Source organism: Octopus sinensis, linkage group LG16, assembly GCF_006345805.1.
Source record: "Octopus sinensis linkage group LG16, ASM634580v1, whole genome shotgun sequence".
Taxonomy (NCBI): Eukaryota; Metazoa; Mollusca; class Cephalopoda; order Octopoda; family Octopodidae; genus Octopus; species Octopus sinensis.
Window position 1 is genome coordinate 14,385,146 of NC_043012.1, and position 23,944 is coordinate 14,409,089.

Genomic DNA, 23,944 nt, shown 5'->3' on the forward strand with positions numbered 1-23,944 from the left:
TATCACTAGTTATATGTTCTTCTCGTGAAGATTTTAGTTACGACAGTCTTACTAATAAATCAAATGTTCAATTCATAACCTGTATATAAATGACCACCTAGGACGTGAAATCCTGTGAAATTAGAGGTTATATACAACGCGCTCCACAATGAAGGGTACCAACTACACACGACCTTATAATCCATAATGTGTGTGTATGTGTGTGTGTGTATGTGTGTGTGTGTGTGTGTGTGTGTGTGTGTGTGTGTGTGTGTGTGTGTGTGTGTGTGTTAGGTCGTTTGTATCTATGTCGAATAATAATTTTACATTAAACTGAAAGATTACCGAATGCTTTTTGTAGAATACATATTTTTTTTTCTTTTTCAAGAATAATGTTGACAGTGAGTTCAATGTCTCGGCCGGTTTAGCCTTCCTCGGGCATTATTGCATTTAAGTCCAACTTGGCTTTTTTTAGATTTCAAATAACATCAGCAACAATTAAACCTAGTTACACATATTGTGACTAAGTGAACTTTTACTTACCTTCATTTATTTGTAAACCATGAAATCAACCTTATGACCTAAATCGGACATCTAAACATACTCATTTGATTACGCAGTTTTACACACTACCTATCTATCTATCAGTCTTCTCTCTCTCTCTCTCTCTCTCTCTCTCTCTCTCTCTCTCTCTCTCTCTCTCTCTCTCTCTCTCTCTCTCTCTCCCTCTAGAATCTACTGCTACTACAGCCAGAATAGAAAAACCACTACTACACCCACATAAAACACCCTACCGTTACTATTCTCAAGGCAACTGTAGATTTGGCCCCAGCGGCACCAACAACAATGGACGCTGTGCTTTTTTTCCATCCTACCTTATGTCGTAGACTTGTTAAGGGCACCTGTCCATATGGTATAACGGGAAAAAACTGCCCTCACCTCCACCCCAAATACTGTCCTAAATACAGAGTCCATGGTCCTGATCCCAAATATGGATGCACAAAAGGCAATGGATGCACCTTCTTCCATCCTAAACTGTGCCAAACTTCTGTGTCACTAAGGATGTGCCTGAACCCAGAATGCAACCACCACCATCTGAAGGGCACAAAACGATCGCAAAATAAATATAAACAGCAACAGAGGAAATCTACGACAACAACAAGAACAAAATACAACCACGTTTCCCCTCCTACAATCAAACAACGTAGACAGAACCATGAATAAACCATAACACCAAATAACACCAACATGAAATATGTATCCTCTGACCTAGTGGCAAACCAAAGAGGTAACTCTTTTTTACTGACTTACCTAGAAAATATGAAGGCCGACCTAAGCCAGGAGATCCAACGAGCTATCAGCAACCACCTATGCAAATCACAAGGACCACACACCCACTACCAACAAGAAAATCATACCCACACAGCTTCATACAAGAACTACCCACATTGTTACCACTGAACAACATAAAACATAACTTAGAACAATGCAAACATCAAACTTCCCTTACCTCGACATTCCTGTTAAATGTACGTGGCATCAACCCCTCAATTATTTCCCAAAAATGGAAGATCCCATATATAGAGAGTTGGCTTGCCGAAACGGCACATTGCTTCCCTTTCTTTATCCTTACCGAGACTCACCTGAACAACACCCATATGGACGCCGAGGTGAAAATAAAAGATTTCACCATTGTTCGTGCGGATCACACAAACCGAAATAAGGGAGGGACAGCCATCTTTATCCATGACTCCTTTTCACTTGATGCCAAGGACATATTTTCCAATGGCTACTGTGAATCGGTATCACTATTTAGCAAGGCCAAGGACATAACCATTGTTGGTCTTTACAGGCCTCCCCAAGCACCTCTAAAGTGCTTTGAAGAGTGCCTTAGCAAAGTCAAGTCCTTCCTTCGGAAGTACCACTCCGGAAACATACTAGTGATGGGTGATTTTAACCTCCCTCGTGTGAACTGGCCCACAAATACTCTGAAGTTAGGCAAATGCTCTACATCAGATAGAGCAGCAGCTCTTTAATCTAATGGATGAATACTTCCTGACTCAGCTAGTACTCGAACCAACGAGACAGAATAAAACGATCTTGGATCTGGTATTGACCAATCACTCTAGCTTCGTTCACAGTATTTCAGTTGAAAAAAATCTCCTCTCAGACAACGACATGGTACTCTGCAATTTTAATTCCCGACATATAAAAACCAAACCAGCCAATCCCACTCCATGGCACTCATTTGACAACATAAACTTCCACAAAGCGGACTGGGGAGCAATCAGAAAAGATCTGTCTTTCATCGACTGGTCCTTTACTCTCAATTCCACCCATATTGAGACCGCATGGCAGCACTTTGAAAACATTGTCACCTATACATGCTCCCACGAAATCTACTAAAACAAACAGAAACCGGCTCCCTAAAAAGAAAAAAACACTCATCAGGCGCATCAAAAGACTCAACAAAAAAAATCAACCAATTAAAATATTCCCACACACAACATCCACATTCAACAACAATGAAAAGGCTAGAGTTGGAAAAACTTCATCTGCTGACCGACATGAAAACCTCCATTGAAAATCAAAGAGCTGTGGAGAAACAGTGGGTAATCAAAGACATCAGACAGAACCCAAAAGTGTTCTATTCTTATGCAAATAAGCTTAGAACCACTGTCTCACCCATTGGGCCATTGATTGATGATAACGGCATTCCCCAACACGATGCTAAAGAAATGGCAGAAATACTGCAGAAACAATACTGCTCTATCTTTAGTGTTCCCACTGATATTGACGTAAGAGAAGCGAACGAAGTTGACTCCCAACATAAAATCTCAGACATAACCTTCACTGCCACTGACATCGTAGCAGCAATAAATGAGGTCAAATACTACTCTGCTGTAGGCCCTGATAGATTCCCCGCTAGTCTCCTGAAGGAATGTAGACACCAACTTGCAGTCCCTCTGACCAACCTCTGGAGAAATTCGTTACATGCAGGTTATATACCGAAACATTTTCTATCCCAGTCGGTCATCCCGGTTTTCAAACAGGGAAACAGATCCCTCGCAGTCAACTATCGCCGAATCTCACTCACCTCCCACATCATTAAAGTGTTTGAAAGAGTGTTAAGATCAAGGATAGCTGACTTCCTGGAGACCCACAAACTCCTAAATGCAAATCAGCATGGCTTTCGCTGTGGCAGGGACTGTCTAACACAGCTTTTACACCACATTGAAGATGTACTCAAAGCCTTGGGAACAAGTTCGAACTCTGATGTCATATATCTTGACTTCAGTAAAGCGTTCGACAGGGTAGACCATAATATCCTACTCTCAAAATTGGCAAATGTTGGAATCCGTGGAAAAGTTCTACACTGGATTAAGTATTTCCTGGCGAATAGAACACAACATCTTGTAGTTGATGGAATCCACTCAAGCCCAGCAAAAGTCACCAGCGGTATCCCCCAGGGGACTGTCTTGGGTCCGCTGCTCTTCATAATTTACATAAACGATCTTTCTAGTGTCGTACATTACTCCAAAGTGAAAATATTTGCTGATGACACTAAGCTCCAGCAAATCGTCAATGAAGAAGCAGACCGAACTCAACTTCAGTCTGATCTATATGCTGTGAGTCAATGGGCAGACAGAAACAAAATGCAACTGAACGAGGGAAGATTTGAGCTGGTGCATTTTGGAAGAAATTCCTCACTAAAACAGCCATACTCTCTTCCTTCAGGGGAACCGCTCACAGCCTCTAACAATATCAGAGACCTGGGTGTAATTGTTGATTACGATCTCAGTTGGAGTGTACACATCAACAAGAAGGTCGATATAGCTCGTAGGATGAGTTCCTGGATCTTAAGAACTTTCCGGTCCAGAGAACAAAGTGTCATCATACCACTTTTCTCCTCCTTTGTACGGCCACACCTCGAATACTGCTGCCCACTGTGGTCTCCCCATACAAGACAAAACATCTCGAGGATTGAGTCACCCCAGAGGGCACTCACTAAACGAATTGAAGGCATGGCTGCACTCGATTATTGGGATCGCCTTAAAGCCTTGAAACTCTACTCTCTCCAGCGTCACCGTGAGCGGTACATCATTTGTACGATGTGGAAAATATACCGCCAACTTTGCCCAAACGACCTGAACATTAGCTTCAATGTTCATCCAAGCCTGGTTCATACGTCCCATGTCCAATTCCAGATCACAGCATACATGTACACTGCAACATAATTTCTTTTCCTCAACAGGCCCTGCCCTATTTAACATTGTCCCGAAAGAGATCAAAGAGGAAAAGGATCCCATCAACTTTAAACGGAGTCTGGATAGATTCCTTCAAAGAATACCAGATAAGCCACCCATAATTGGATAAAACTCACCCAACAAAAACTCACTACTTGAATGGACCATAAACAAAACTTGACTTAAACAGGATTCGAATAATCCAATCATGTGGTGCTATTAAGTTAGACATGGCCTGGACCAATCTTTGGTCGAAACATATCTAAGCTTATCTAAATTTATATATATATATACAAATATATATATACATATATATATATATATACAAATAATATATACATATATATTATATATATATATACGTATATATATATACAATATATATATAACATATATATATATACAAATATATATATACTATATATATATATATACAAATATATATATACATATATATATATACAAATATATATATACATATATATATATATACAAATATATATATATACATATATATATATATATATACAAATATATATATACATATATATATATACAAATATATATATACATATATATATATACAAATATATATATACATATATATATATATAAATACAAATATATATATATACATATATATATATACAAATATATATATACATATATATATACAATATATATATATAATATATATATATATACAAATATATATATATACATATATATATATATATACAAATATATATATACATATATATTATACAAATATATATATACATATATATATATAACAAATATATATATATACATATATATATATACAAATATATATATACATATATATATATACAAATATATATATACATATATATAATATATACGTATATATATATACAAATATATATATATACATATATAATATACAAATATATAATACATATATATATATATATACAAATATATATATACATATATATATATACAAATATATATATACATATATATATATATACAAATATATATATATACATATATATATATATATATACAAATATATATATACATATATATATATACAAATATATATATACATATATATATATATACAAATATATATATACATATATATATATAAATACAAATATATATATACATATATATATACAAATATATATATATACATATATATATATACAAATATATATATATATATATATATATACAAATATATATATACATATAATATATATACAAATATATATACATATATATATATATACAATATATATATACATATATATATATATATACAAATATATATATACATATATATATATATATATATATACATACATACATACAGAGAGAGGGGTATTTTATGCATGTTATATGGTTTGTAACCTATGATTGATTGATTGATTCCAGTTTCAGCTTATGAGCTGTGGCCATGCTGGGGTACCGCCATTTATATCATTGGACTAGTTGGAAACTGTAGAATGCATGTAATACCAGCAACTCCTTTCTTCTCTTAGTATACACACACACATACACACGCATACATACACACACACGCATATATGTGTGTGTGTGCGTGCGTGCGTGTGTGCGTGCATCCGTGTGTGTGTGTGTGTGTGTGTGTGTGTGATATCAGCCTCCTCGCATGCTTTCGAATAAAAAAATTGGCTTCTAAGAACAGCTTGCAATAATGCACCTAATTTCTGTTGGTTGAAGTAAATAATTTGGAAAGGAATTTGTTTACCTTTTACAGTATGAGTAATCCTGGATCTGTGAGCTTATTTGCATCTAGATGGATGTTGCCTTATAGAAACATCTCATTTCATATCTTCTGTATATTTTCTGTTCTGAACATTTTTTCATAAAATCAGATTGCATTCACACTTGCACATTACCTCCTTTAAGAACTGCCTCGAAAAAATAACTTTTTGCTTTCGTTTTCTTTTCTTTGTAGTTGTTGTTGATTTTCCTTTTGATTTTTATTGTGGGTGGGGGTTGCTTACTTACTATAACATATGCATCGCTAGTGTAGCTTCCTTCGGGGCAAGAGAGGTTGAACCAGTTAGAAAAAGTTCTATTTATTTTAATTTGCAGAATTTAAGCAACATCGTCATTGGTTATAAATCAATATTAATTAATTACCTACCATCTTCCCAACATAGCTACAGCCTTGTGTTAATTTGATAAATCAATACTGAAATAATTTTGCTGTTTCCTACACAAAATAACAGGCAATATCTGTGAAATGTCATTTGAAAAATATCTGGTTTTGAGGATTTTAGAATCAATACTATACCGAATGAATCCCTTAGAATTTTCTCAGTTGTCTAGATTCCTGTCATAAAGTTTACGATTCCGGAATAAATAAAGCTGAAAAACTTCCGATTAATCTGTTATTATGTTGACAGATTTGATTTTCGTTCTTTCGTTGATAGCAAAGTCTTAGTGAGCTGCGGCTTCATCCGTGGCGCAGGACATTTATTATATATTATATAAATATCAGCGGAGTAAACTATATATAATGTTATCAATTCCTATAGAGGCTTCCAAAGAATATAACCAGAAACACGCTGCTAATGTCGAATATAAAGGTGAAACCTGTTGAAATTTTGTCAAATGCTTCTACATGAAAATAGGGATCACATCTCTTTGGATATGGTCTTGCTATGGATACGAAAGAGAAATTTCGGATCTTTTCGGTTTGAACGGCAGTTTTTAACATAATTTCTAGGTAACTAAAAAATTTTAAACTTCGTATACTGGTAGAATGTGTTTATAAAACATCTTTTTCTCTTGGCTTTTTGAGAAAATTCTATAGTTTGTAAGATATTTGTTGTTTTTTTTCTTCAATTTCTGCAGTTCAACCAATCAAATACGTCTATTAAGGTAAAAAAAACAACATTCTGTGCCGTATGAATATGTCCCTCGTTTAAGAAACAGATTGGATTTATTTACATTCGTGAAGAAAAAAAGATACATTCCCCCCACCCGTAACCCTAACTAACCCTAACTAACACTAACCCTAAAACAGATTGGAATGCAATAGATCGATACGTGGGTCATAATTATGGGTGACAATTTCATATAGCACCGTTAGAAAAAACTGCCGTTCAAACCGAAAAGATCCGAAATTTACAGTGAAGCTGTCTAAAACCATGTCTCCTGTTGTTTTTATTTCTTTATTTGGTTTGCTATTGTAGTTTCGGTGGTTTGAGAAATGTTCGAAATCGCCTGACAAAATGAATGATTTTGTACATCTTAAAATATATAATTTAATAACATAACGTTTCTGGCAGGGGAGAAATTAAATAAATACTTTGGAGAGAGTAAAACAAAGGAAAACGGAAAACAAGAAGTTTTAGAGAAAACCGAGATTTACAGGTTTTCGACATTTATGTTAATTCAATAAAATACAGAAAAATTTCCCGGTGGTATCTAAACAAATAACTTAGCCAAACGTCTGGAAAAAAAACAACGACAACACTAATAATAACAACAACAATAATCATAATAATAATAATAATAATAATAATAATAACAATAATAATAATAATAATAACAATAATAATAATAATAATAATAATAACAATAATAATAATAATAATGATAACAATAATAACAATAATAATAATAATAATAATGATAACAATAATAACAATAATAATAATAATAATGATAATAATAATAATAATAATAATAATAATAATGATAACAATAATAATAATAATAATAATATAATAATAATGATAACAATAATAATAATAATAATAATAACAACTGCAACAACAATAACATCTTATATTTACTAAAAAGTAGGTATATTAAATTGAGTCAGCGTTGAATGGATGACAGGAATCCAGGAATATAGTTCAAGCTTAGAAAATATATTTTCGTCTTCTCGAAATAAACTTTTTTCAACTTCTCACTTCAAAAATTGCATTAGATACCTAGTTTTGCTTTGCTTTGATTTTGCTTTCATTGTTGTTCGGCGCAGTAGCATTTGTACAAAATACATTACCTACCGCTACATAAAAGATCTGTGCTGAGAATGTTACAACAAAGCAAGTCTGTAAAATATACGTACCCTTTTATTTATTTTGTAGGTAATACATATATATATATATATATAAATATAATTAATTAAATTATATGCAGCATGAAATACTCTCTTATATTTATTTTATATTATATATAAATATATTATTTATATATATATTTATGTATATTATATATATATATATGTATGTATATGTATATATATATATATCTATATATTATATAATATATATATGTATGTATATGTATGTATATGTATGTATGTATATGTATGCATGTGTATGTATGTATATGTATATATGTATATATGTATAAATATGTATGTGTTTATATGTATATATATGTATATATATGTATATATATGTATATATATATATATATATGTATATATGTGTGTATATATGTATATATGTATGTATATATATATATACATACACCACAAACCCACGCTTATATATATATATATATATACGCGAGAAAGAAGCAACAAGAATGGATAGGTTTTTAGTACAATCGTTTCATACAAGGACAGGCTTTATTAAAAGTTGCAAAAATTACAGCATATAAACGTGTCCCGTACTCATCAGCTAAAATACATGTGAGTTCTCTAGACATCCTAGTGGTTGAGGCTATACTCATGAAGTAATGTAGATAATTAAGTAACATAAACAGATTTCCAAAGTTCATTAAAGTTCTTTAAAGATGATGTACAGTCTTATCACAGAATTTTAAAAAAAAGTTTTAATAGCATCACAGAGAAGGTGACCTAATCCATAGTGCACATATGAATTTCCAGAGATATGATGAGGGATTACATACTCACAGAAGACAAATTTATCCATTGTTAATCACAACGAGGTGGGTCTCAATTCCTGCTTATTAGCATTACAGAGAGGGTGAATTAATCCTTTGTATAGATGCACAATTTCCAATGGTGTAGATGTAAATTTCCAGAGAAATGAAGAGGAATTTCATATTCACAGGCGATAAATTTATCAATGGTTGAACACAATGAGGTAGGTATCAATTCTTGTTATATGATTAGGTATTTGCCACATTAATCACATTACTGCTATTTACAAGAGGCTGTAGCTATTTAACTTTTAAGGGCTGAAGGGCTTTCTAGAGAGGTAAAGAATAGAAAAGGGAAGGGAATAGAAGAAAAGAGAGAAAATAAAGGAGGAGGGAGCAAAAAAGGGGGGGAGGGGACTAAAAGAGAAGAGAAAAGGAAAAAGAGAATTTTTTCTTTTTTTCTTTTTTTTTCTTTTTTTTTTTTTTCTTTTTTTCTTTTTTTCTTTTTTTTTTCTTTTTTTTTTTTTTCTTTTTTCCTTCTTTCCCTATTTCTTTCTCTTTTCTTTTTTTCTTTTTCTTCTTCTTATTCTCTTTTCCTTTTCTCTTCTCTTTTAGTCGCCTTCCCCCCCTTTTTTGCTCCCTCCTCCTTTATTTTCTCTCTTTTCTTCTATTCCCTTCCCTTTTCTATTCTTTACCTCTCTAGAAAGCCCTTCAGCCTTTAAAAGTTAAATAGCTACAGCCTCTTGTAAATAGCAGTAATGTGATTAATGTGGCAAATACCTAATCATATAACAAGAATTGATACCTACCTCATTGTGTTCAACCATTGATAAATTTATCGCCTGTGAATATGAAATTCCTCTTCATTTCTCTGGAAATTTACATCTACACCATTGGAAATTGTGCATCTATACAAAGGATTAATTCACCCTCTCTGTAATGCTAATAAGCAGGAATTGAGACCCACCTCGTTGTGATTAACAATGGATAAATTTGTCTTCTGTGAGTATGTAATCCCTCATCATATCTCTGGAAATTCATATGTGCACTATGGATTAGGTCACCTTCTCTGTGATGCTATTAAAACTTTTTTTTTAAAATTCTGTGATAAGACTGTACATCATCTTTAAAGAACTTTAATGAACTTTGGAAATCTGTTTATGTTACTTAATTATCTACATTACTTCATGAGTATAGCCTCAACCACTAGGATGTCTAGAGAACTCACATGTATTTAGCTGATGAGTACGGGACACGTTTATATGCTGTAATTTTTGAAACTTTTAATAAAGCCTGTCCTTGTATGAAACGATTGTACTAAAAACCTATCCATTCTTGTTGCTCCTTTCTCGCTTATAATCACCCCACATTACTGTATTGTTAAAAAACAGTATAGTTTTTTTTGATGCATCTAAGTTAGGTACCATATTCAAGTAAATTCATTTAATTAACTTGAATCTTTATTGCTTTTTGTATATATATATATAATATATATATATATATATATAGTAAGGAAAAATTTTTTTTAAAATGCAGAATGCTCAAATGAAAGAAAATTTTAATAAAATGAGAAAAATGATAAAATATATAAAATATTATTATTCAACCGGTTTTCGTCATTGTATGACTTGTCAAGAATATTTATGTTTTAAGAAGTTATTTTAAAAATTAGAAAGGGGAAAAAAAGAAAATTGCATTGTTTTTTGTAAAAGAATAATGATAAAAATGTACAAAAATTAAAAAATAAGTTCTCCGATACATTGTGAGTTCGTGTGTATCTTGAGTTTTATGGTTGTTTACCAAAAAATTACCTTGAGGTGTTAAGATCCAAAGGGATTAAGAGCATGTGATGTGTTGTGTTGTTAAATTCAGCATGTTGCAGGACAGGAAGTAGTAGTAATTGTGGTCCTGGTTCTTCAGTTCTTGTGTTGTGGGTAAGGGGAGACAACTCTTTTGAGTTCTTCAATAAAACCCAAATTATAAAACTATCATTTTAGCTTCATTTGCATTATCTTTTTTATATAATTGCTTGTTAACTTAACTTTCAGATTTTAACACTTTATTTATATTATTTTCTAATAATATAAATCTGCATAGACAATTGCATTTCAAATTGTCATATCATTTATAATAAAAATGATAGTAATAACAACAATAGTAAAAATGATATTTAAAGAATATAAGTTTTAGCTTGAAGTGATGAATGCATGGTATCTTATATATTTGTGTTAGTCCATCCATGAAGAGTGAGGTAGAGAAAGGAAGTTTGATCAACGAGGAGTTTGCATATTAAGTTGTGTTTGGAATTTTTCAATAAAGAGATTCTCCTTGTTAATTCTCTCCTGTGTGGTGATCCCGTCTTTACATTGGTAGAAGGGGAATATATAGAATTTGGGGTTTAAGTCTTTAGCACATGAGTCTAAGTGGTCACTCAGTGGAATTTGTCGGTATTCCGGGAGATTTATTTGTTCTTTATGCACCGTTACTCGTTTACGTAACGGGAGACTCGTTTGTCCAACATAATTATGTTGGCAACCAGCGCATGTGAGAACGTAGATAAGGTTCTCGGAGGAACAGGAGAAGTTAGTCTTGATTTTAAACTTCGTACCTGTTTGAAGGTAAATTCAGAGCCTTCAAGTAGAAAGGGGCAGGTACCACAGTTTGAGCGTGCACATTTTTTACTGTTGGGGGTGGATGTGGTGTGTGAAGTTTGGCATTTGTCAAGAGTTTTTTTAAAGATTTGTGTTGCCTTTTGCATTTGAGGATTTGTGTGTATTTATAATGTTTTTCATTTTTGGGTCTGTTGACAGTAGACTGAGGTTTTGTATGATTGTGGTGTATGCTTCGATATTTTTGGGGTTGTGGGTGGAAATGTATGGAAGTAGTATTTGAGGTTGTGTGTGGTGTTAGGTTGGGTGGTTTTCAGTGTAGTGTTGTCTAGTTCTTTGGCGCGTTTTATTCCATACTCTATAAGGGTGGAGGGATATTGACGTTGTAATAGTTTTTTTTTGAGGTCTTGAAGGCGTATTTCTCGTGTTTTTGGATCCGAGACAATGGTGCATACCCTTTTAGCTAAATTGAAAGGGAATTTGTCTTGGTGTGTTTTGGGTGGCATGAACTAAAGAGAGGTATTGTTGTGAGTCTGTAGGTTTGTGGTAGATGTCTGTTATGCTTTGGTTCTTAGGTGTTTTTATAATTAGGAGATCAAGGAATGGGAGATGATGTTTGCTTAATTCCATAGTGAATTGGATGTTGGGATGTATGTTGTTTAGTATGGTTTTGAATTCCAGGAGTTTTTCATAAGGTTCTTTCCATATGATGAAACAATCATCTAAATACCTTTTCCAGTTTTCCATTAGGTAGGTGTGGAAAACATGTCCAAATTTCTGGCTTGATATATGGACACGGAATTTTATAAACACCTAGTGTTCTCCATGCTTAACAATAACATTTTCTATGAGGTTATTAACAACTACAAACAGCAAAAAACAATCAGAAACCTCACCACACTCATACGCCAACACGGTCAGGGACTCACAGAAAAAGAAAGGGATTATATCACCATTTTCAAATGCAAGCCCAGCCTTTTTATGGCCTTCCTAAAATCCATAAAAACAAATACATCACCGAAGCCTGCAAACTCTCCACTGACATCCACATCAACATCAAAGCACCGGAGGACCTAAAACTAAGGCCCATCGTGGCTGGTACCTCCTGTGAAACACACCGCCTGAGTAACTTCTTAGACATCCTTTTGAAACCTTTCCTTACCCACATCAAAAGTTTCATTAGGGATGATCTGGACATGCTCAAACACCTCCCGAAAACAGTTAACGAGGAGGCACTCCTGGTATCCTTTGATGTCATCAACCTCTACACCAACATTCCACACGAGTATGGTATAGAGGCAATTGACTTCTGGCTAGAAAAACACCCAGAGACATTCCCTGACCGCATTAACAGTCTTTTATTACAGAATCTCTTAAGTTCATTCTGACAAACAATTTTTTTCTCTTCGACGACACACACTACCGTCAAAAATGTGGCATTGCGATGGGTACCAAGGCTGCACCAGTCCTTGCGAACCTCATAATGGGTTACTTCGAACTGTCACTCTATGAAATATCAAGCCAGAAATTTGGACATGTTTTCCACACCTACCTAATGGAAAACTGGAAAAGGTATTTAGATGATTGTTTCATCATATGGAAAGAACCTTATGAAAAACTCCTGGAATTCAAAACCATACTAAACAACATACATCCCAACATCCAATTCACTATGGAATTAAGCAAACATCATCTCCCATTCCTTGATCTCCTAATTATAAAAACACCTAAGAACCAAAGCATAACAGACATCTACCACAAACCTACAGACTCACAACAATACCTCCTCTTTAGTTCATGCCACCCAAAACACACCAAGACAAATATCCTTTCAATTTAGCTAAAAGGGTATGCACCATTGTCTCGGATCCAAAAACACGAGAAATACGCCTTCAAGACCTCAAAAAAACACTATTACAACGTCAATATCCCTCCACCCTTATAGAGTATGGAATAAAACGCGCCAAAGAACTAGAAAAACACACATGAAAACCACCCAACCTAACACCACACACAACCTCAAAATACTTCCATACATTTCCACCCACAACCCCAAAAATATCGAAGCATACACCACAATCATACAAAACCTCAGTCTACTGTCAACAGACCCAAAAATGAAAAACATTATAAATACACACAAAATCCTCAAATGCAAAAGGCAACACAAATCTTTAAAAAACTCTTGACAAATGCCAAACTTCACACACCACATCCACCCCCAACAGTAAAAAAATGTGCACGCTCAAACTGTGGTACCTGCCCCTTTCTACTTGAAGGCTCTGAATTTACCTTCAAACAAGGTACGAAGTTTAAAATCAAGACTAACTTCTCCTGTTCCTCCGAGAACCTTATCTACGTTCTCACATGCGCTGGTTGCCAACATAATTATGTTGGACAAACGAGTCTCCCGTTACGTAAACGAGTAACGGTGCATAAAGAACAAATAAATCTCCCGGAATACCGACAAATTCCACTGAGTGACCACTTAGACTCATGTGCTAAAGACTTAAACCCAAATTCTATATATTCCCCTTCTACCAATGTAAAGACGGGATCACCACACAGGAGAGAGAATTAACAAGGAGAATCTCTTTATTGAAAAAATCCCAAACACAACTTAATATGCAAACTCCTCGTTGATCAAACTTCCTTTCTCTCATCTCACTCTTCATGGATGGACTAACACAAATATATAAAGATACCATGCATTCATCACTTCAAGCTAAAACTTATATTCTTTAAATATCATTTTTACTATTGTTGTTATTACTATCATTTTTATTATAAATGATATGACAATTTGAAATGCAATTGTCTATGCAGATTTATATTATTAGAAAATAATATAAATAAAGTGTTAAAATCTGAAAGTTAAGTTAACAAGCAATATATATAAAAAAGATAATGCAAATGAAGCTAAAATGATAGTTTTATAATTTGGGTTTTATTGAAGAACTCAAAAGAGTTGTCTCCCCTTACCCACAACACAGGAACTGAAGAACCAGGACCACAATTACTACTACTTCCTGTCCTGCAACATGCTGAATTAACAAACACAACACATCACATGCTCTTAATCCTTGGATCTTAACACCTCAAGGTAATTTTTGGTAAACAACCATAAAACTCAAGATACACAACGAACTCACAATGTATCGGAGAACTTATTTTTTAATTTGTACATTTTATCATTATTCTTTTACAAAAAACAATGCAATTTTCTTTTTTCCCCTTTCTAATTTTAAAATAACTTCTTAAAACATAAATATTCTTGACAAGTCATACAATGACGAAAACCGGTTGAATAAAATATATTTATATATTTTATCATTTTCTCATTTTATAAAAATTTTTTTCATTTGAGCATCTGCATTTTTAAAAAATTTTTCCTTACTTATCATTTCTCCACGTGCGGTCAACACAACCCCACCATTATTGATCTATATATATATAGATATTATATATATATTATATATATATATATATAAAAAGACCCTCCGCGGTTACGACGACGGGTCCAGCTGATACGATCAACGGAACAGCTTGCTCGTGAAATTAACGGGCAAATGGCTGAGCATTCCACAGACACGTGACCCTTACGTAGTTCTCGGGGATAATCAGCGTGACACAGAGGACACAAGGCTGACCCTTTGAAATACAAGTACAACTCATTTTTGCAGCTGAGTGAGTGACTGGAGCAACGTGAAATAAAGTGTCTTGCTCAAGGACACAACGCGTCGCCGGGAATCGAACTCACAACCTTACGATCATGAGCCGAATGCCCTAACCACTAAGCCACGCGCCCTCACTTATATATATATATATATATAAGCGTGGTTGTGGTGTATGTAGGCATGTTTCTATTTCATGTGATTCTGAAATAAGTGTTTTTGAGCTGAAACGAATTCTACATTGTTGTTGGAATAATGTTTGTTACTAAAAGAGCACTTGTTGTCATTTATTTCCTCTTTCTTGCTTGTTAATGTGAATATAAGTTGTTCACAGTAAATATGACATCTGCATTACAAGAAGTAATATGCTAATAAACTGATCCCACGCTGTGGTTTCGATTATCGTTTCAAACTTTACCAATTCTAAATGGGTGTTAATATTCATGAGAAATAATTGAACGTTATGATTTACTATTTCAGTAGAATGCGTAAAACTTTAATATAAACGTGCGTGTATTGAGTGTGCGTATACCTATACGAGGTGCGTTCAAAATGTATCGGTCCGACTTTATTTTTTTCCAGCGAAAACCGTCGTCAAAATACTTTGGATTGGAGGTGACATCACCCTTTCTGCGCAAAAATTGTCGAGCCGGTAGGTCACGTTAAATGCCGGCTGTTACGCTTAGAGTTCAGACGTGTAATGCATGCTCATCAAACTATTGTTTTCAGGCAAGATGACCAAACGCATGCCTCATCACCAGTGATGGTGGTTTTCAGGAAGTCTAGGTCGTGGTTTGCACAGCCCAGTATGTCCTGAGCAATTTCTGCTGCTCCGCCAGCATCTTGCGGACAAGTTTCGCCGACACTCTGAGCATGCACAAATTTTTCATTAAAAGAGAATGCAAAGATTATTTGCTTATTCCCACTTCATGAGCATTTTTCAGGATTGTCACAGAACAGTCTTCCATGACTATTCGTCGAACCTTCTCAATCGGATTCTCGTCTCGACTTGAGTCTGGCCTTCAGGCATGCACAGGAATGATGGTTCCACCTCCGACCCAAAGTGTTATTCTCACGCGGCATTAGATTTTGTGAATAAACCTAAATCGGGTACTTTTCGAACGCACCCCGTATATGTATAGATATGCATATGCTTATATATATTTACATATGTATGCACACACTGACACACAACTACATCAACACATACATACACACATACTTACATGCATACATACATACAGACAGACATACAGACATACAAATAGACAGACGTACATACATAAATACACACACGTATAAATGTATGTAAACAATTTTGCGGATAAGTAAATTGAATATATTAAATATAACAGCTTGGGTACGAAATATGAAATATGTATATATGTATACGTGAAAAACGAGAGAAAGCAAAGAGTTGAGACTTTCAGACGATGAATATTTAAGTATATAAATATATAGGTATTTATATTAATAGATCCAAGTTACAAAGAGTACAAATGACAGAGAAAATGAAATGGGAGGGAGTAAAGTGTTATAAGTCCAACGGTTGCTTCTGGGGACTCGGAGATCCATCATAATGTTGGTAGATATAGTTCATCACAATATGCAGGCCATGATGGAAGCCATCAACATTGGATAAATTCAGTATCCGCCATTAGAGTAGAAAACCTTGAATCATTTGAGCGTTACTAAGTGTTTTCTATACTGAAAATCAATGGATCCCATTTATTGACTGTATGTATGTATGTATGTATGTATGTATGTATGTATGTATGTATGTACGTATGTATGTATGTATGTATGTATGTATACACCTGCGTATGGGAAACGAAACGATCTAAGAGAAATAATACAGACAAACTGCATATATAAATGGAGGCAGTTAATATACTGTATACATTTAATATATTTCAATATATATTAAGGTCTATAGTAACTCTTTATTAAATGACGTACACGATAAACTCATAAGTTATTGAAAAGATTTCTGCTTCCAGAAAAGTAGAACAATCGACTTGTAGTAAATGTGACCGATTGCAAATGAAAAATTGAGTAACTTTCATATATGAAGATTTCTTCACACTTGACAATGCATAATTGATAGACGCTAGTAATATAGATGAACTCATTCAGTCCATGGTAGTTCTTGTGTAAAATAACTTCTTGTTTGTTTATTTAAGCGAAAAATAAGTCATTATTTTCTCATAGTTACCAAATTTTCTTTTCGATTTTAGCTCTCATTACTTCCGCTTTTTTCCCCATTTTCCTCTTGACCGCATATGTAGTGATATGAGGAAATCGTGTTACTACAAGATGAGTTCGTGAATAGTTTGCTAATTTATTTCTCTTATTTAATTGTAATTCCTTCCATAGGTGCGTGCTGTTGAAACTAAAAGTGAAGAGAGGAAATTAAGCAACCCTAATGCAAGGATCCTTCTCGAAGTAAAAGATATTAATGATAATGCGCCGAAGTTCAGAAAGCAATTCTACAAATATGAAATAAAGGACAACATTCCATTCAATGAACCTGTACATTCGGTAAGATAAGAATACAATTTAAAAAAATAAATAATGAATGTATAAATAGAGTTCTCACCCTAATCGTTTAATATCAATGTGCAAAATCTCATCATATATTGCTCTCACAATATAGAATCACTTTACTTACTGGTCTTACTATATATATTTCTTTACTACCCACAAGGGGCTAAACATAGAGGGGACAAACAAGGACAGACAAAGGGATTAAGTCGATTACATCGACCCCAGTGCGAAGCTGGTACTTTATTTATCGACCCCGAAAGGATGAAAGGCAAAGTCGACCTCGGCGGAATTTGAACTCAGAACGTATCGACAGACGAAATACCCATTTCTTTATTACTCACAAGGGGCTAAACATAGAAGGGACAAACAAGGACAGACAAAGGGATTAAGTCGATTATATCGACCCCAGTGCATAACTGGATCTGCAAAGTAAATTATTATATATGAAATGATGTTTCAACTTTTGTTATAAGGCCATTAATTTTAGCGGAGAGGGATTAGTCGAATTAATTGATTCCAGTACTTGACTGGTACTTTATTTGATTAACCACGCAAGGAAGAAAGGCAAAGTTGGTCTCAGCTGGAATTGAACTATCAGCATAAACAGACTTAACACCGCAAAGCATTTTCTTGAGTGCTATGTTATGAGGAAGGGCAGTAATTTGGCAGAATGAGCAATGCGGCAAATAAAATGCATTTGGATATTTAGTTACGGGACTTTGAGTTCTGATCTGAAACCCTTTCAATGTCAGCTTTGTTTTTCATCCTTCTCAGCTCGATAAATATATTCATGTACTGAAATCGAATTGATAGACTCTAACCTCTCCCCAAAAGTGTTTGGTTATATGCCAATATTAGAAACCAATGTTATGTAATAAGAAATCAGTTGTTTTGTTAATTAAAAGTAGAAATATTTCTCACGTAGCCCACCTATAATTGAAAGCAAATTTAAAGGTAGACGAATGTTTAACTATTTGCACAACGTAGAATACAAATCTCATTAGTCAAATAGTTATACATTTGGTAGAGATCTCTGTTTAAATATTCATTGGGGTTACTCATTGAAATTCTCCAAATCTAATCTTCATCTCTCAAATCCTTCCAACAAAAATTACATTTGAATTTTTGAAATAGATTATGAAGTTTGTAAAGAAGATGACATCATAAATTAATTAAAAAGCTAATCATCACCACTATATTCAAAAGGGGTGAATAGATTTCTCCGCTCTGGATTAGGTTAAATTGACTTCCTAAAAATATATATCTCTACCAGACTTATCAGTTCTTCTCAATTCTCTAACAAAAAGAACTTTTTAGATCTATTTTAACGATCTTTCTTCAAGTTTAGACTGATTCTATTCCAGTCCTTTACTAATCAGAGAAACATGTTCTGCTTGATCTAATCATTAATCATTTTCTTCCTCCAGTGGTATGTACCTGAGAAAAAACTTAAGACGAATTTTTTTGCTTTATTATTTTTGTTTTTGACTTTTACGGTGTATAGTAACAATTTACTCAAAGTTTTGCTTATCTGATTTCACAATTTCTATTTAAGTTTGTATTTTGTTAAAAACTTGTCATTACCCGGTGTAATCAAAATTAATCCTATTTTATTTTCAATGGCTGACAGATTGGAAAACCTGGATTTTCAAAACTTTTTTCCATTCGGTTAGCCATAGCCTACCCGTATTGTCAGGTGTAGACTATTCGAGATTTTTTGAGGTACATATTTAAATATATCCGCCGTGGAGAATATGATCAAAAACTCAACCAAATAAAAAACTTAGCTTATGAGAACTGACTTCTAACTCTAAGGAGTGAGATACCTGTGTGACTGGAACTCTCCAAAATACAGCATTGTTGTAACCTACAATTCTTATCAGTTGTCGTTATTAAAAGTGTTTGATAGTACTCTCTGGCATGAGAGTCGGTTTCTTTAAATATCGATATTAACCAAAATCGATTCTTATAGAGGATATTAGTCTAAAACCACACATTCTGTGGAAGAGTTTTGTCCATTAAATTGACCGGAAATATAAAAATGATTTTGACTTCGACGGAATCTCAAATCAGAACATAAAAATCTTAACTAAATACTGCAAAATTGTTTGTCCAACTTCTTCAACAATTCTACCAATTCATTGTCTTTGGTTTCTTATCTACATTAATATTTCTTCAGCTCACAGAAAGCATTGATGCATTTGATCCTGATTTAGCAGAGAACGGTACCGTTGCTTACACAATTATTGAAGTCACCAGAAAAGGTGGAGGAACCTCCTTCAATGACATAAGCCGTTTCAAAATGGATGAAAGCGGAAATCTTAGAGTGGGTCAAAGTCTAAGAGATTTACGGCGAAAAGGTATTTTTCCAGAGTATCGAATCCTTATTAAAGCAGAAGACCAAACAGAAGATATCAGTTTGCGACGGTAAGCGATTTTCATCATGAAATGTTTTTAATTGTTTGAATTTTATAATACTGAGATTGATTTGGTTCTTTGTAGTCTAATCTCTATGATTTAATCTTGCTTACTTCTAAATGTAATTGTATCAGGATATTATTAAACACCAAAAACGTTTCAAACACAAATATTAAATATTTGCAACGCGCATGTTTTGTGTGGTTAATTGTGTGAATGTGCCTCAAACAAATATCTCCTTGTGGCATTTATTTAAATACTTGTTGAATAAACTCTGGCCTCGCCCGTCAATTGTAATAGCTGACGTTTTCACACAGCAGATAACCTCTGAATAACAGGAAAATAGTTTTCATGTATGCTTGAATGCATATATAGAAGATCATTAGATTTTATCTTTCAAAATCTTCCAAATTTCTCACCAATAGAGAAAGGTCTGTTTTCCAGCCTTGAAGCGGTTTCTTTCGTTCAAATTTACATAACAACTAGATGGTGAAGAAAGCATGTATGGATGTGCATATGTTTGTATGTATCTGGACATGGATGTAAGTATAGAAGATGTTTCATACATATGTGGGTTCTCTATGGTTTGAGCATGGTAGTGTTCAAAAACATATGCATGCATGCTTGCTTGTGTGTGTTTATACACTTATTATCTGCTTATACACACCGCGTTTGTTTACACTTATCGTATGGATAAATGCACTTACTACAAATTACATATCTGAAATTACATATGCTTGCAACTATTATTTCTTAATTAGCCAGTTTCTGCTGATTAGGGTAGAAGCAATCAGCTACATATCCAAACGTCGCAATAATTCCAAGTCTAAATCTAAAAATATAATCCGAATTGTATACTTGTAGACTTTTATTTTAGATTGACAAAAGTAAGTTTCATATAATTGCCAACCAAGTGTGGCATCCTATACTGGACAGTGCTACTGACGTTTATAGAAAGACAGCTCTTCCAGCTGGCTAACGACACACATTCTGTGTCTGATTAGTATTTACAAGGGGAGGTCATTACTCTCATCTCCAGCCTTACGTGATACACATGGACTCGAGTTTCTGGGTGGTAACCCGTTCTCAGCTTGTGTTAATCACCAGCTAGTGCTGAAAACTCACCCCACTCGTAAAAGGCTATATGCTTTTTCCAGCGACGAAACGTCGCTGAACTCGTAAAAGGAGAAATAAGCTATATTAAATCTCCGAGCGAGATGTATACAGTAGCAATACGGAATCGTAACATATAATTGCCAACCAAGTGTGGCGTCCTATACAGGACAGTGCTACTGTCGTTTAGAGACTCAGGAAGACATATCTTCCAGCAGGAAAAAGCATTTAGTATTTTGCGAGTGGGGTGAATTTTCAGCACTAGCTGGTGATTAACACACGCTGAGGACGGGTACCCACCCAGAAACTCGAGTCCATGTGTATCACGTAAGGCTAGTGGTGGGAGCGATGACCTACCCTCGCAAATACTAATCGGACACAGAATGTGTGTAGTTAGCCAGCTGGAAGGGATGTCTTCCTGGGGCTATAAATTTCAGTAGCACTGTCTTGTATAGGACGCCACACTTAGTTGGCGATTATATGTTACGATTCCGTATTGCAACTGTTTACGTCTCGCTCAGAGATTTAATGTAGCTAAAAGTAAGTTTCCTCACTAATCTAATATTTACTAAATTTGGAGAGTCATGCTGAAAGGTTACTTTCCCAGCGTAGCGAATCGTTTTAATGAAGGAGATCAAAATAATATATCGATTCTGGACCTTAAGAGACTATCAACATTCATGAGAGAATACTTTCTGAGGGATCCTCGTATAATTTGCCGCTTGCATGCAAACGAAGATTTTGCTCTTCAATAATAGTGGGATTTCTCAATGTCGTCGAATGGATCGGGACCCCTTTCGGTCACGACACTGACCACGAGATTGCACCTAGAAAGTAACCCTCCAAGTCACAAGCCTGGGCAAGGTGGTTTATGGAAGACCAGCAGTCGGCCACGCATACCGGCCTCCCCTCTCCACGCCACCGATGTTATACAAGGGAAAGTCAAAGGGGCCGATACAGCTTGGGACCCGTGACGTCGCAACTCATTTCTACAGCTGAATGAACTGGAGCAACGTGAAATAAAGTGTCTTGCTCAAGAACACAACACGCAGCCCGGTCCGGGATTCGAGCTCACAACCTCACGATCGTAAGCTCGACGCTCTAACCACTGAGCCATGCGCCTTCACTATCGAATGGATATAAAGTGGTATTCAAAGGACGTTTGAATTGATACTATGCCTCTGCATTTTCGTTATCAGACAGAAGCAGTCGATGTCATCACTTACGTGAAAATGTCAATTAATGGTTAATGGTTGTCTCAATTTCCTTTATTATCCACTCTACAAATCCAAAATATTGATCCACCAGTCAGTAGAGTAAACTTTGTGATAGATTGATTTATATCATGCAGAGGGTTCTCAGTGTTTTCTTTCCTGATTCATGCACCTTTTTTATTTTAACTAAGTCGTAGATATATTTTCTTTTACGCCTAAGTACAAGTAGCATTCCCTATAAGACATCGGGAAAATAGTCGGTCGATATTTTACTAGCTTGGCTCACAGCTAGCTTTCCCTCGGCTTACAATTATGTTGACCCAAATCTATCTTTATATCCTTTGAGAATGACGTAACGAGATCAAGACTCCTCTTCACGTTTTCTTTATACTTGAAATATACTTTGTCCTAAGGTGAGTTATGTATTAGTTCGAGGTTTTGGTGTCTTCTTCTGAGCTAATTACGTACTAGATTTCTCCAGCAACATGAACTAAAGGATTATCAAATGAATAATCAGCATCTTAGATAAAAATCTTTCCTTGACATACAGAATCCTGTACCCCATTAGAGACAATACAATCACCTTTTAATTTAACTTCAGGATGGTAACCCAGCACCGAATCATGTTGTCTATCACATAGATAATGGTTTCTAAAATTTTAGATGTCAAAGGAATCTCTGTTGTCGAGGAGCCTTAAACAATCCACAAATTAGCAACGGAATTGAATAATTTTGATCACCAGAGACTCTGACCACATTCCTACTATGCCACAGCACTTTTGCTGTCATACTTTTGATATTTAGAAATTGTTCAGCAAATCTCCAAACTTGTTCCCTTCAAACTGCTTCTTTATTTGTGATGATATTATCATCATCACAAAGCAACACGATGACAGAATCGTCAGCACACCGGGCGAAATGCTTAGCGATATTTTATTCGTCTTGTAAGGCGGCGAGCTGGCAGAAACGTTAGCGCGCCGGGCGAAATGCGTAGCCGTATTTCGTCTGCCGTTACGTTCTGAGTTCAAATTCCGCCGAGGTCGACTTTGCCTTTCATCCTTTCGGGGTCGATAAATTAAGTACGATTTACGCACTAGGGTCGATGTAATCGATTTAATCCATTTGTCTGTCCTTGTTTGTCGCCTCTATGTTTAGCCCCTTGTGGGTAATAAAGAAACGGATATTTTATTCGTCTTTACTTCTGATTTCAAATTCCGCCGAATTTGACTCTCCTTTCATCCTTTCGGGGTCGATAAATTAAGTACTAATGGAACACT

General features: G+C 34.6%; 1 protein-coding gene across 2 annotated transcripts in view; it reads left to right on the top strand.

The window, feature by feature from the left end:
* The window catches only part of LOC118766506 (protocadherin Fat 4-like), a 362,146-nt gene that overhangs the window by 189,410 nt on the left and 148,792 nt on the right, over positions 1–23,944 (top strand). For both annotated transcript variants that reach the window (XM_036509891.1, XM_036509892.1), the window contains 2 exons: positions 17,752–17,916; positions 20,102–20,349. In XM_036509891.1, coding sequence (XP_036365784.1) covers positions 17,752–17,916; positions 20,102–20,349 — 413 coding nt within the window. The remainder of the gene's footprint in view (positions 1–17,751; positions 17,917–20,101; positions 20,350–23,944) is intronic.